The sequence below is a fragment of the Aspergillus uvarum genome (assembly GCF_003184745.1).
Source record: "Aspergillus uvarum CBS 121591 unplaced genomic scaffold BO82scaffold_86, whole genome shotgun sequence".
NCBI lineage: Eukaryota > Fungi > Ascomycota > Eurotiomycetes > Eurotiales > Aspergillaceae > Aspergillus > Aspergillus uvarum.
The window spans coordinates 42,946-56,364 of NW_020291383.1; the positions used below are offsets into that span (position 1 = coordinate 42,946).

Below are 13,419 nucleotides of genomic sequence, written 5' to 3' on the forward strand. Positions count from 1 at the left end.
CGGAGTCAGACGACGTGACATCCAAATCTCTCAAGATACTGGAACGTTTGGATCTGTCGCTTGAGATCTTACAGTCTATGACCTATCTTGTTTACAAACAAATCAATTCTTACGAGTCGCCATTCGACATTGTAAAGAAATCATTATGCCGCCATTCGCTGGTGTCTCCAAGTATTCTGGGCTATGTCTGTTCTTTACTGGACCACAAATCCTTCATCGTGCGAAAATTGGCTGTCGGGGTTCTGGCCCAGCATCCTCTCTTGCCACCCAGTATGGCGGACTGGCTTGACCAAGAAGTGCACTTCGGTGATTGTCTGGTAAAAGATTTACGAACTACGGTCTGGCAGCAGCTCTTGCCATCTCAAAACATTCGGGAGGACATTGTACGAAGGCTGAAGCATATCGATCCCGCAGTGCGAGGAGTAGCTGCCTTGATCCTCGGCGGTCGATCAGATTTATCTAAGCCAACATTTGAAGCGGTGGCAGAGTTGTTGAACGACACAAAGTGGACTGTTCGAGAAGCAGCCGCCAAAGCTCTACGTGGTCAATCGGAACTTCCACACCATGTGCTAGATCGGGTGGCGGGCTTGCTAGAGGATCATCATCCACTAGTTAGATATCAGGCAGTCAAAACCTTGACAAAGTACCCAGATGATGAGCTAAAGTATCTCGATGATCTGGTACTCAGGCTGGAAGACCCAGATTACTCTGTAGCTCACAAAGCATCCGAGGCCATCAGGAAGCACCCAAAAGTCCCGCACGAGTTGCTTTATCATCTGTTTGCTCAGATGGTCGATCCGCAAGATCACCATACGTCAAGGTTCGATCCAATATTCCGGAGCGCTCTCAGGCGAGGTCTGCCTCCAGATTTGGGCAATAGACTCCTAGAGCTGGCGGAATTGGCGGATTTAGAAGGAGAAGGAGAAGAAGAGGAAGGAGACGTTGAGTACATCTTGGATCTTCTCGGGGCACAACCATTCCTGCCTCCTGGAAAGCTCCTCCAACTCAGTGAAAGATTCGTGACGAGTGATGACCGGATCGCTAGGGCGGTGGTCAAGACTCTCGTGGCTCAAGCCCACTTGCCGCCGCCTCTTATCCTTGCGCTCACGCGATTCCTCGATCGTGCCGACAACGCGCTGGTCCTGGATGCCACACTATGGCTGCTGGAACAGTCCGAGCTGCCCCTCGAGGCTCTCGCCCTCATGGCAAGAATGCTTCCCACCGTCCCAATACCGGAATTCCCGGCGATCATCTTGTCAAGACAGCCTTCCTTGCCGAGCGAGATCATGAACCTCGCACTCTCCGCGTTCCGCCTGGCAACAGACGAACGCTACGCCGAGATCCACGAGGCGCTCGAGCATCATGACGCATTCTACCGCATGCTGCCCCAGCTACCCGTGCACGACCTCCAGCGGCTGTGCCGGATCTGGCTGCGGCGGAGCCTCGGCGAACGAGTGAATTTCTACTTCCGCGACGGATCCCTCGTGGTTGACACCCCGGATTTTCAGGGCGCGATCCCGATGCCGCTGTATCAGCGGATCAAGCTGCGGCTGGTCTTCCGGCTCACCGTGGTGGCATGTACGCGGGCATCGGAGATCGAGCGGGCTCGAAGCTGGATCCGCGGTTCAGTGGCGTGGACGAGGAGCCATTCACCGTGGGCTTTTGCTCTGGTGGCAACGTCCCTTGCCGTTATTCTCAGGTGGGTGGCATTATATTCGATCTGAATGTATAGATTCCTGGTTTCCTAGTTCGGTCTCGATAATCTGTCGATACAATCCATGGCGTGCACAGCACTCTCCCTCGCGCATGGAGGTGGCTCCAATCTGGTATGCATGATATTTCCAGCGGCCATCGTACCAGCAGCATGGTCTGATACATGATTCCGTCTGTGAATGTCAAAGAAGACAGAGCGTGAAGCCGTTGCAACTTCTGCCTAATATCTCAATTCCGAGTACATTTTTCGACCTTACATCCTCAAAAACCTCATGGATACTATATGAAATCTGCCATGATTTACACAGCCTGTTTACTTACTGAATCCCTCTACCATCCTAGGTGCCTGGTACACATGCGGTTAACAAGAATCGACTGTGTGAAATTAGTAGTTCTGCACTCACCCCACCCCCCCCGCCCATTCCCATCGCGAGAGCAAAAAGCGACGCCAAGTTCAGACCCAAAGCGGAGAATTTAGCCCGATTTCCCTGTTCAGTAGTCGTGTCTTTCATTTCCATATTTAACCAGCATCAAGCCAAGGCCAAGACCACCATCTGCTGAGCCATATACATGCTGCTGCTATAGCTCTCAGGGTCCTGGTCCATCCAGTAAGGACTGGCCGAGGAATACTCCGTAGCTGGCCGGGAATTGTTCTCCGGGATGAATTTAATCAAATTATAGATTAAATATTGGACACACGCATAATTACCTGCAGGGCACCCCATAGACTATTGGATCTAATATGCTAATTACGGCTCTTGCTGCCTTGGGTATATAGTGCTGGTGGAGATACTCGGCCAGATCATGGGTGGCTAGCTGCCGTACACAAGGGAAAAGGAGTTGACTTAATCTATAATGAGGCTTGGGGAAAAGCAGCAGGCTCAAAATCCGGTAAAGCCAGGAAATACAATTTTCGGGATGTCCTAATTGTCAAGATGAAGAGAAAGTTCTTTTTTGAAAGGGTGTGTGGTCAATATATATACAAGAGAAGAATATAGCTCGAAATTGGAATACGACGCTGTCTACTCATTGCCCATGCGACAGAACAAAGCAGCGCTGAAAGCGACCCCCTACAGGAAGTCAAGTCGAAGAAAAGTAAAGATAAATAGAATTATCCTTCAGACGTGAGGATAGTCATCACATCGCGAAACGCACCGCCCCGTAGCCAACCTAAGAAAAGTTGGACGAAGCGGTGACCGACGATCCCGACGACACGCTAACATCGTTGACGGTGATGGTGGCGCCGGACTCGCTGGTGACGCGCACGTCCACAGTATCCGTCCCGAACCCGCTGGCGTTCTCGAAGTAGTTGTAGGTGGAGCGGGTGGTGGACTGCCAGGTGCTGCCGCCGTCGGTGCTGACCTCGAGGCTGGTGACGGGCTCGTTGCTGTTCTCGACCTGCATGGCGAACCAGTAGGCGGAGGTGCCGCTCTTGTTGTTCAGCTTGATCGGGGTGGTGATGCCGCACTCGACGTACTCCCAGTCGATGGAGATGACGCCCTTGGAGATGTCGGCCAGCTCGGCGAAGGCGGTCTGGAAGAGGTCGAGGTGGTTGGAGTCGCATTCAGGGCATTCATCCACGATCTGTGGGGGGGTTCCGCGTGTTAGTTTGGTTTGTGGGTGGGGGTGGTTTGGTTCAGGGCTAAGGTCTGCTTACCATGGCCTTGATCTTGTTGCCACTGGGGCCGGTGACCTGGACACAGGAGCCGCACTGGGCGGCGTTGTCCCAGCGGGGAGAGCCTAGGGCGGTGCCGTAGAGGCCGGAGGGGATGGTGTAGCCGCTGAACGAGCAGGCGCCGCCGTCGACGTTGCCGCCGTAGAAGGTGGCTTCGCCGGAGAATTCGGAGCTCAGGCTGCTGCTGCTGCTGCTGCTGCTGGAGGAAGAAGAGGAAGAGGAAGAAGACGATGCAGAGGAGGTGGCAGCGCTGGCGGCCGTGGTGCTAGTGGAAGAGGACGTGGCCTTCTTCTCCTCGACGGAGGCAACGGAGACCTGAGCAGCCGCAGTCGTGGCAACACTGGCGGCTGTGGTGCTGGTGCTAGTGGTGGATGGCTTCTGCTCCTCAACGGAGGCAACGGAAACCTGGGCAGGAGCAGCAGTAGTGGCAGCCTGGGTGTTGACAGTCACAGCCTCAACGGTGGAAGTGGGCTGAGCAGCAGCGGTAGTGGTAGCCTGGGTGTTGACAATCACGGTCTGGACAGTGGATGTGGTCTGACCAGCGCCGAGGGTGATGGTCGTAGTGAGGAACACGGTGGTAGCCTCAACATCGGTGAAGGTAGAGGTCTCGACCGCAGCGGTGGGAGTGACTGTCGCATAGTGCGTGCTGACAGCAACATCATCGTCGCCACAATCCCACTCGTCGTCCTCGGGGGTCGCAATAGGCCGGGCAGACACAGAGGAAAGGGCACCCAGGGCAGCAAGGCCCAGCGAGGCAAGACGTTCGTACTTCATGGTTGATGGGAGGGTTTAAACAGGGAAGTAATGAATGGAAGATTGGTCTCTGGTTGAATAGCCGAGATGGCAAAAGAACGTGGAATCAACACGGATGAAGTTGGTTTCGAGGAAAGAATGGACGCCTGGATATCAAATCCCAGGACTATAGAACTGCTGTTCCGGACAGAGTGGTAGTGGTCAACGAGAGATGGAGAGAAGAAGGATAGAAAGAGCTCACAGCGCGGGATCAAGGGAATAAAAGGAATCCCCCCCAAGCACAGGATGTCTGCCCCGTGATCCGGACATTATGATGGGTCCATTTCAGCATCATGGGTTTTGCCCCATTGTCAGCAATATCAGGGAAATGAAACTACCAGGGGGAGCAGTCAACGGGCCGAAAGGCAGAGCGAGCGAGTGGCCACTGGGCAAGGCAGCCACCAGCGGGAAATGAGATCGTGAGGTGAAACACTGGACTGGGGATCAATTCGATCGTTCAATTCGATCAATGGATACAAGTGCGGGCATTGATATATTGGCTTTTAATTAAACTACTCCGGTCAGACCCACCCCGGAGATTTTGCTGGCAACGGCGAGTTGGGAGCAGTTGGAACTTGTGAGCAGTTGTGGCCCGCTGTGGCTCTACTCCCTAGACTGTTCTCCTGTTATCCTGTTATCAGCCTAAGCACTAAGCACTAAGCGCACTAAGCGGAACTGTCTCAGAATCTCTTTGTCGAGTTTCGATTGTCTGATGATTCCGGATTGAGGTTCACATCCAAAATCCACGGCCCACCCCAAGAGACATGTTCTCCTGAAATTGTGCTTGGCGTCAAACGACTGGTCACTGCTTGGGAGAGAGAGAGAGAGAGAGAGAGAGAAAATTCTGGACAATTTCGGCGCATCTAACAAGTGGGTCGGTCCATCCCGTTCTGGGCTCCCATCATCTTGGCCGGGACACCCCCTGGGGCTACAGCACAACCTCAACTTATGGATATGAAAGAAAGAAAGAGATTATATTTCGCATCGCAGTGTGGATACTATGTGCATGTGCACTCCTCCTACTTGGAATCCCACATCACTTCATTCAATCTCAGCAGAGCTTCCGCACTGGCCTTCTTGGCAGCCATAAATTCCTCCCGGTTATCCACTCCTCTGGGCCCGAGCAAAGCATCCGAGAAGCAGAGATCGATGAGGATCTTGAGCTCTTCGTACGTGAAGGGTTCTCCGTTGCCAGCGGCCAGCGCTTTCTCTCCATGGGCAGCAAAGGACTCCTTCTCTTCCTTGGCGTAGTCGAGGGCTTTCTCGGCGCCCTCGAGAAACCAGTCCAGGAACTTGGCGCTGCGCGGGAGCGCGACCACCTCGTGGTGCTCTTCGTGGGGGCTGGTGGTTCCGTCATGCGCCGGATCCTGCATCGGATCGATGATGATGTTCTTCAGGTTCTGTTGCAAGACGAGGACGTCCAGTTGAAGGCGCAAGGCTCCGTTCTCGTTTATAGCGCCGATCAGGCCAGTGTTGGCCACAAAGGTCTGGTCGATGAAGCGAGCAAGCCCAGAGGTAATGAACCATCTCTCAGATGAACCGAGGTAAGTGGAGATGTTACTGTCGAAGCCGATCAGATCACCATTCAATTCTAGAATCGTAGGCGATGCAGCAGTGGGCTGGTTCATCAAAATATGCCACCAGTGAGTGGTAGTGCTGGGAGATGGCGTCGTAGGCTCAGAAGCGCGCGAGTTTCGAGGATTAGGCCCTGCCATCGTCTTCTTCAGCATATGGATGACGCCACACCGACAATCGATGTGGAGGGCGAACAGAGCGGTGTGCGCCAATTCGCGCAGTGACCCAAGAGTGTTGTCGAAGATAGTCGCCGTTTCTTGGCTTAGGGGCAAATATATCGGCTGACTGACACCATCGACCTTGGACTTCATCGCCCCGATCAAGGTCCAACGACGGTTAGGAGGCCCGGTTTCCGGGCGTCGAGCTTCCGAGGTCGGGATGATTTGGCGTAGCTGGGATAGGTGACTCGCAAACCATTGCTGTATCCAAGTCAGTATACACAAGAAAGAACGGTGACTGAGTGAGCAAACGAACCATGCTATTGTAGAGGAGCGACAGAGCCACCACAGTCTTAGGGTCGGAAATGATGTCGTAAGGCTCTAACGGGATTTCGGAGGTCAGCTGGAGAAGCAGCTCAATTTCCTATCTTTCGTCAGCGCAGCTCATGCTAAGATCATTCACGAAAACCATACCTTATCGACAAGTGCCCATTTATCATTCGTTTCGTTTTTCCAGAGCTCGGCAACGACATCATGAACGTCTCCAGCTTCAGCAAAGCCTGCAGCGGCCTTGAGCCGGGGCTCTCCCTTGTCTCGCGGAGATTTCTTGGTCACAATTGCTAAATATCGAAATTAATAATTGTTCATGCTTTAAAATCGTGCATTTTCTCACATTTGTACCATCCACAACACTTATCGTAGTAAGTCACGATCTGAGTAAGAAGCAGCTGTGTGAAGGCTTGATCAGGAGGAATGCTGGATAGCATCTTGCTAAAGTCTTGGATGATTGACATGAGCTTGACCGCTCCCTAAAACGCAGTTAGTATCAAAGCTCGGAATGTCTATGCCAGAAAAAGTACCTTGAAGACGGGTCGAGGCGAGACCGTGGACCATTGGGGGTCTTCTGTGAATGCATCGGGTGAGACAATAGTAAGGGTACAAAGGTCTGTGACTGTATCATCAAGTTGAGGTAAGAATACGTTGACCAAGAAGTCATCCAGGAAGGATGTCAAGGTGGTCATCGCAAGATCCGAATCCACCGGCACGATCTCCTTCAACCGTTGAATGAAAGAGAGAGAGGGCGGCAGCACGAGACTGATATTGAATACACTTGGTTCAATGAGGATCTTGTGGCCAGTACCCGAGTTGCCTTGCTTAGCATCGGAGGTATCGGTCACTGCGAATTTCTGATTAGACTTGATCACTAAGCCCGGCACAGACGACCTGAGAATCTCGTCCAGTTCAGACTGCTCGGCTTGAATCTCTGTGGTTTGATCTGTTTCGGACAGCTTGAACATTTTCTGCGATCGATTAGTATTCAGCAATCGTCATTGCAGCTCTCTTCACATACTTTGTTCTTGTCTCGCATGCCCGTGTACATTTGACGCCTAGCGTCGTCTTCATCTCTCGGTCGGTACTCTCCATCAGTAGCCAAGTAGTCGTGCAAGAGCGAGCGAATCTATACAGATGTCGTCAGAAAATGAACAGAATTACCGCAATTTAATCGCCTACCTCGCTCTGATAAAGCTTCCAAAGCTCCTTGAACCCACCAGCAAGCGTGTTGCTTTTCGGGATGCCCTCTCGTGTAACAATGGCTGCGATCACGTCATGGATGACACGGTGGCCCTCGGCAATAGACTCAAATTTGGCGTACAATGTCCACAAGAATTCGGTCAGCACGTGGCCACGCTTCTCGATGGTCTTCGATGCCACGCCGCTTCTGCTGTCTTGGGCTGCAAAGCCACGGGTAGACAACTCGGGGTAACGTGCGTCGATCTCGGCATTCGTCTTGTCCACAACGGAGAACAGTTCGACAGGGAGTCTCTGCTCGATCCGATCCACCGCGATGTCAAGATTACCCATCTTGTTGAGCGCTTCTATAAGTAACTGAATGTAGTAGAATGTGTCGGCTTCGGGGTTCCGAGAAGCATCCTCCACCATCGGGTTAGAGGCATCCAGCTTGGCCAAAAAGTTGTAGACAGGGCGTTCCCAGGCGTTGTTACCAGACCAGCTGGAAGCATTGACGCCGTTGCCCTCTCCCTCGGCTGTTGGGGGTTTCCACCGATTGGCGCAGTAAGGAGATTTCAGATACAGATGATCATGCAATTCTTCGATCAAGATATCCGTCAGAGAAGCCTCCTGGCTACCGAAGTACGCGCGAATATCCGCCAGCGCCCCGATGTTCTCGAGTTCAGAACGCCGCAACAGCCGTAGCGCGTCATGCAGCACTTCAACCGCGGCAAGGAAACGCTTATCGGAGATGCGGGACTCCAGCTTCTCCGGCAGCGATTGAATCTCCTGGATCTGGCTGAACAGCTGAATGATGTCGTCGTATTTTTGCGAAGATGTAGCCAGCCCTTTCAGCTCGGGCTTGGTGGACAGCAAGCCCGATTTCGCTCCCTCAAGGGCGTTCTTCAGGTTGCGCACGCGAGTCTGCGAAGTCTGAATACTGGTCTGGATCTTATGATATGTACCGATAGAACTATTGAAGCCCTGATGGTGTTCTAGCGAGCGGTATCAGTAAACAGAAAATAGCTGTCACCGAACCATTATCGGGTCCCCCAAACAAGTCTCACTCACCATTGACGACCGACTTCAGCGTCCGCTGTATTTGATCATGGATCTCCAGGAACTCCGTTTCGCGCTCTGCCTTTCCCAGCGTGCTCGTGTCCATCAATTGTAACGCCACCTGCACCGGAACGCAGCTTTCAGAGGCCACGAAGTCCCATTCACGTTGTACCATCTGTAACACATCTGCCAATTCACGAAGTCAGCCACAACTGGTATTTCCCACGCAATCCGCCAATAACGGAAGATAGCTCTTCCCCAAGAAAAATAGCGTTATCGCACCTTCAATAGCCTGAGAGCCTCCTCCCTGGCCCCCCGCGCGTCCAGCAGAATTCATTGCCCTGTGCTCCCGTTCCCATTCGCGTTCGCGGCTGCTGCTGCCTCCCAACCAACTCGTCTCCCCACGCGGCGTCCGACCGTCTCGAGAGCCCAACGTCGCCCTCTCCGCATCGCCCTCCCTGGTTCTAGACCGCGACGACGAATGCTCGGGGTCGCGATCCCACCGGTCATGGCGTCGCTCCGGCGATTGAGCCGGCGATAAGGACGACGGCGACGCCTCCGGGTAGAAGCCACCATAGCCTCCAGGCCGGAGATCGCGGGCCCCTGATGCACCGCTGCTATCGGCACCGCCTCCGCCTCCTCCTCCATATCCATTCATCCCTAAGCTATTGCTCCCGTTGCTGCCGTTGCTGCCGTACCCGCCATCACCGCGATCGTAGCGGCTGGTGTCGGAGTATCCGTATCCGTTCGCGTAAGGGTTTCGGCCGCTCATGCCAGGTCACTTGTACTCGGAGGACTCTTCGATTCGATAACGGATAGGTAAGTCGGGAAGAGCGATTCGCGCCTTCGGTTGTGTACTGTGTGTGTGTGTGTGTGTGTGTGTGTGTGCAAGAAAATGTGGTCGGTCGGTCGGTCGGTCGCTGGAATCACCCCTCGATCTCGACCTCCGTAAGTCTGCTCTGAGCACTGACGTAGCGGGATTAAACAGGAGGTGACACAAGCATGGTCGTTTTTCGGGGGAATGCGTGGAGCAAATATCGGAGGTCGCGAGTGTTCCGGACCACAAGGTGTTCTTGGAACGGGAGGCTTTCGTGGTTAGATCGGGTTGCGACAGGTCCTAAGGGATGTGGGATAAGATTGTTGTAGACAATCGGAGGAGCTGCATGTGGAAACAACCGATTCCGCGAGGTGTCGCTTGGCCCGTTTCTCCACATTCCCGCCCACCTCCTCCTCCGGCCTGCTTGGCCTTCCGTCCACGGTACAGTATCTTTTTTTTTACTAACTTATCTGATAAGAGGGGTGCTTGTCCCTGAATCTTTCAAAGCCCTTTCAAAGCCTTCACACTATATAGTAGTTCTACAATGAATTTGACCGCGAATGGTTCTATAATACCGTTTCCTGGAACATTACAGCGCATTGAAGAGCACGACCTAGGGCTCGGCAACAAGGCCAGGTGTCGATCCAGGTATTGGTCTAGGTATAATGCATTGGCTCCAGGCTCTATATGAGGTTCATGGTATAAACAGGAGCTAACAGGCTCATTTGGAAATCGCCTTGGTTTCCCGCTGGAGCCAACCACGGGTGTATTCGTCGTTCTCGAAGAACTTGTGTGTCTTTTCCCAGACCTCAGCATGGTAATCATTGACCCACTTGAGCTCGGCATCAGTGAGAAGAGAGGGCTCAATCAGATTTTGACCGATAGGAGCCATCGTGACGTGCTCGAAGCCCAACCAGGGCTTATCACCGAACTTGTGCGTCGTCTGCACTTCGCGTGCCATGATAATGTCTAAAGCATCGTCAGCTACTTGCACGTTGTTTGCGTTTGTTGGAAGACATACTCTCAATACGGATACCAAACTTTCCATCTTCGTAGAAGCCGGGTTCTGCTTTGGTCAGCATCCAGAATTCCCAGGGTGCAAGGTCTAACCAACCGTCGGAAATAACGTTGCCAGGAGCGATGGGGACTTCAGTGTATTGTACGCGCGTGCCAATGCCAATAGGACCTTCGTGCACGTTCTAACGCAGAATTAGCAAAGCAGAGATTCAGGCAGGCTTCGTGGAACTCACCAGGTAAGAACCGACTCCATGACCAGTTCCATGCAGGTAATCGAGACCCTCCTTCCACAGGTGCTGTCGCGCAAGCGCATCAAGCGCAAAGCCACTAGTGCCCTTGGGGAATACAGCAGTGTCAATCGAGATAAGACCCTTCAGCACAAGAGTGAATGCCTTCTTCTCAAGCTCTGTGGGCTTGCCGAAGTGGAATGTACGGGTCACGTCAGTTGTTCCATCCAGGTACTGAGCGCCGGAGTCACAGAGATAGATGGCGGTAGGGTCAATGATTGCGCAGCTTCCCTTCTCGGGCTTGTAGTGGATGACGGCACCGTTAGGACCCGTAGAGGAGATAGTGTCAAACGACAGGCCAGCAAAGAGATCGTGCTTGGATCTGATTTGCTCCAGCTTGTCTGCAGCATCCACCTCATCCAGGGTTGTCTTCTTGTTGATCAACTCATTCTCGAGCCAGGCCAGGTACTCCGACAAGGCTGCACCATCACGGATGTGACAGGCCCGCATGCCTGCGAGCTCAACTTCGTTTTTGACCGCCTTGGCATCGCCAATAGGGCTACGGACCTCCTCAACCTGCTCCTCGCCTCCGAGGCTAAGGCTTAGAGCCCAAGAAGCCCTGTTAGATACAAGGAACTTAGAAGACGCACCCTCAGCTTGCTGCTTCCGAGCCTCGCTTAGTGCTTTGGCATCCGCGAAGATCGAATCATAAGGCTTGACCACGACGTCCTGACCAAGATGGGCCTTCACCTCCGGCGTAAGTTTATCATCATCAACGTAAATGTCAACAGTGGTGGGGGTAACGATAGCGTATGAAAAGAACACGGGGTTGTAGGGAATGCTAGAACCAATGATTTAGCTCAGGACCGGGTGCAGAATGATGCCGTGGCGAAAGTTGGGTGCGTAGAACTTACTCAGTGCCACGAAGGTTGAACAGCCAAGCAATCTCATCCAGCATCGCTATTGTTCGTTAGTCAGTACGAATGTAGAGGACCAAGGTGGCCCGGCAGGTGAAGACCCACAGATAACGAAACCAGCAGCCTTCTTGTTCTCTAATTCCTTGCGCAGATCCTGGATCTTCTCCTGGAAGCTCTTGCCAGCATACTTCTCCGGGTGAACAGTCACCTTCTCCCTCGGAGGAGCAGGTTTGTCATCCTTCCAGACCAAGTCAACAAGATTCTGCTGGACGCCAACAAGGGACGAGCCCTTCTTCTTCAGGGTCTCTGAAAGACTACGGGCACCAGCTGAGAGCAGTCAGCTTCAAGGACATTTGCCGGCCGCAAAGCGTACTACCTCACTTACAGGCTGTAATCAATGCTGGGTCGACACCAACTACTTTGCCACCCTCGGCCTGCTCCGTAGTCCTAAATCAGAATTTAGCTTCAGAAGCTAGACAGCCATTATCATTTGACCTCCATACCATTCTTGCCAGGTTGGAACACCCTCAACGCCCCGCTTGAGCAGCACCCAGTTGTTGTCAAGCTGCTTGGCAGCCTGGTTGAAGTAACGGCCGTCTGTGGACAATGCTGCCTTGGACAAGGAGATTATGGCCGTTCCAGCTGAGCCGGAGAAACCTGAGATGAACTCTATCGAGTAGAATGTGAGTTATATGATAATCGATCCAGCGCCGTAGACAAGAGTCGCGGAAAGGGCAAAAGGTTGGTGTTCTAACCTCGACGGCCGTCGCATGGCGCAATGTATTCCGACTGGTGACTATCTTCTGAAGGAACGACTTCGCAATGGGTGAGAATCTTAACATCAACGGAAACTGAGAGTTCATTGGGTTCATACTATAAACATCCACCTTGTGCTCTTGCATCAACTGCCTCAGCTTGGCCAGGCGCTCGGAGGTGTTCACGGTCTCCATCTCGATGATGAAGCGCGGGGCGGAGCTGGAAAAGGGCCTTAGACGGGGAAGGGATAACTTGCGAGCCGGTCGGAAAGCTGATATCCAAGAAAGGCGGATTGGAGGGTGCGAAAAAAGCATCTACTGGCGAGTTTTTGCAAAGGACAGCTGCAAGTGTCCGGGGGGAAAGGTGGGATTCAAATGAGCCGGGGTTGCACAGACTAAGCACGCAAGGCCCTTGATTGAAGGTAGCGAGAAAAGGTGGGGGGAGAGAAGGAAAGGGAAAGATACAACGGTCGTGTGCACAAGGGTGAGCGAGAGTGGAGGATACTAGCTGTCGACTCAGTTACTATTCGATAAGGTGAGTAACTGGTGGTGGTGAGTACGTAAGGGAAGTTCAGTCTCCGTAGGAGCTCCGATGGCAGATTAAAGTGGGACCCTTTGCCGGCCTTCCTTTGCCGACTGTGGAAGTGGGTAACTGCCACTGCCACGAGAGATCGGTATTGTAATTACCAGACCGTAACTTTGTTTTTGCAATCTTGATTTCTGACCCATACAACTTGTACTGTGCTCCTCCAAAGCACTGCAATGACTAACGCTTACATTGTCGCAAACTCAACCATTGATTCCAAAATCGAGGTCAAATGGGGTTGGAATTTGGTGATAAACCGCATTCTTCAACCCAGCGTTGCTGAAACGACCATGCGCCGTTGGTTGGGAGTCAAACAACGTCCTGCAGGTGTTAGCCCAGCTGGTCATATGCTTCTCTCAATATCATCCCTCTCCCCGACAACAACTGGAATATTGAATGCCCTGGTCGTCATCACAAGCTAACCATTCTTCATCGGTGCGGATTACTTACTAGAACCATTACGGTAGTAGCCTTCCCCTCCATCCCACCTCTCACCGCCCAACTTTTCGGCGGTAGTGTTATCAGCACGTGACACCCCTTAAATACAGATATCGATCATCATCTACTATCTATATTCTTCTTCTCTCTCGCAAGGAGGCCATCAGTGTTGCGGCCATGT

General features: G+C 52.8%; 3 protein-coding genes across 3 annotated transcripts; 1 reads left to right on the forward strand and 2 right to left on the reverse strand.

The window, feature by feature from the left end:
- Positions 1-788: 788 nt before the first annotated feature.
- Positions 789-2,017, forward strand: BO82DRAFT_426249 (uncharacterized protein; the record flags this gene model as incomplete). Its single annotated transcript, XM_025640353.1, has 1 exon — positions 789-2,017. One exon carries the CDS (start codon positions 789-791, stop codon positions 1,722-1,724), a length of 936 nt encoding a protein of 311 aa, XP_025486569.1. The 3' UTR covers positions 1,725-2,017.
- An 872-nt stretch (positions 2,018-2,889) lies between these two features.
- Positions 2,890-4,162, reverse strand: BO82DRAFT_252425 (putative extracellular cellulase CelA/allergen Asp F7-like; the record flags this gene model as incomplete). Its single annotated transcript, XM_025630889.1, has 3 exons — positions 2,890-3,297; positions 3,371-3,904; positions 4,019-4,162. Coding segments are annotated over 3 exons (1,086 nt in total), but the record flags the coding sequence as incomplete, so codon positions are not given.
- A 1,037-nt stretch (positions 4,163-5,199) lies between these two features.
- On the reverse strand, positions 5,200-12,409 carry BO82DRAFT_378851 (uncharacterized protein; the record flags this gene model as incomplete). The annotated part of the gene is made up of 19 exons (XM_025637656.1): positions 5,200-6,174; positions 6,230-6,337; positions 6,388-6,533; positions 6,587-6,722; positions 6,774-7,214; positions 7,265-7,372; positions 7,426-8,417; positions 8,494-8,667; positions 8,764-9,203; positions 10,087-10,267; positions 10,320-10,364; positions 10,413-10,497; positions 10,549-11,383; positions 11,457-11,502; positions 11,565-11,786; positions 11,845-11,906; positions 11,963-12,128; positions 12,215-12,274; positions 12,334-12,409. 19 exons carry the CDS (start codon positions 12,407-12,409, stop codon positions 5,200-5,202), a joined length of 5,298 nt encoding a protein of 1,765 aa, XP_025486571.1.
- Between the last annotated feature and the right edge of the window lie 1,010 nt (positions 12,410-13,419).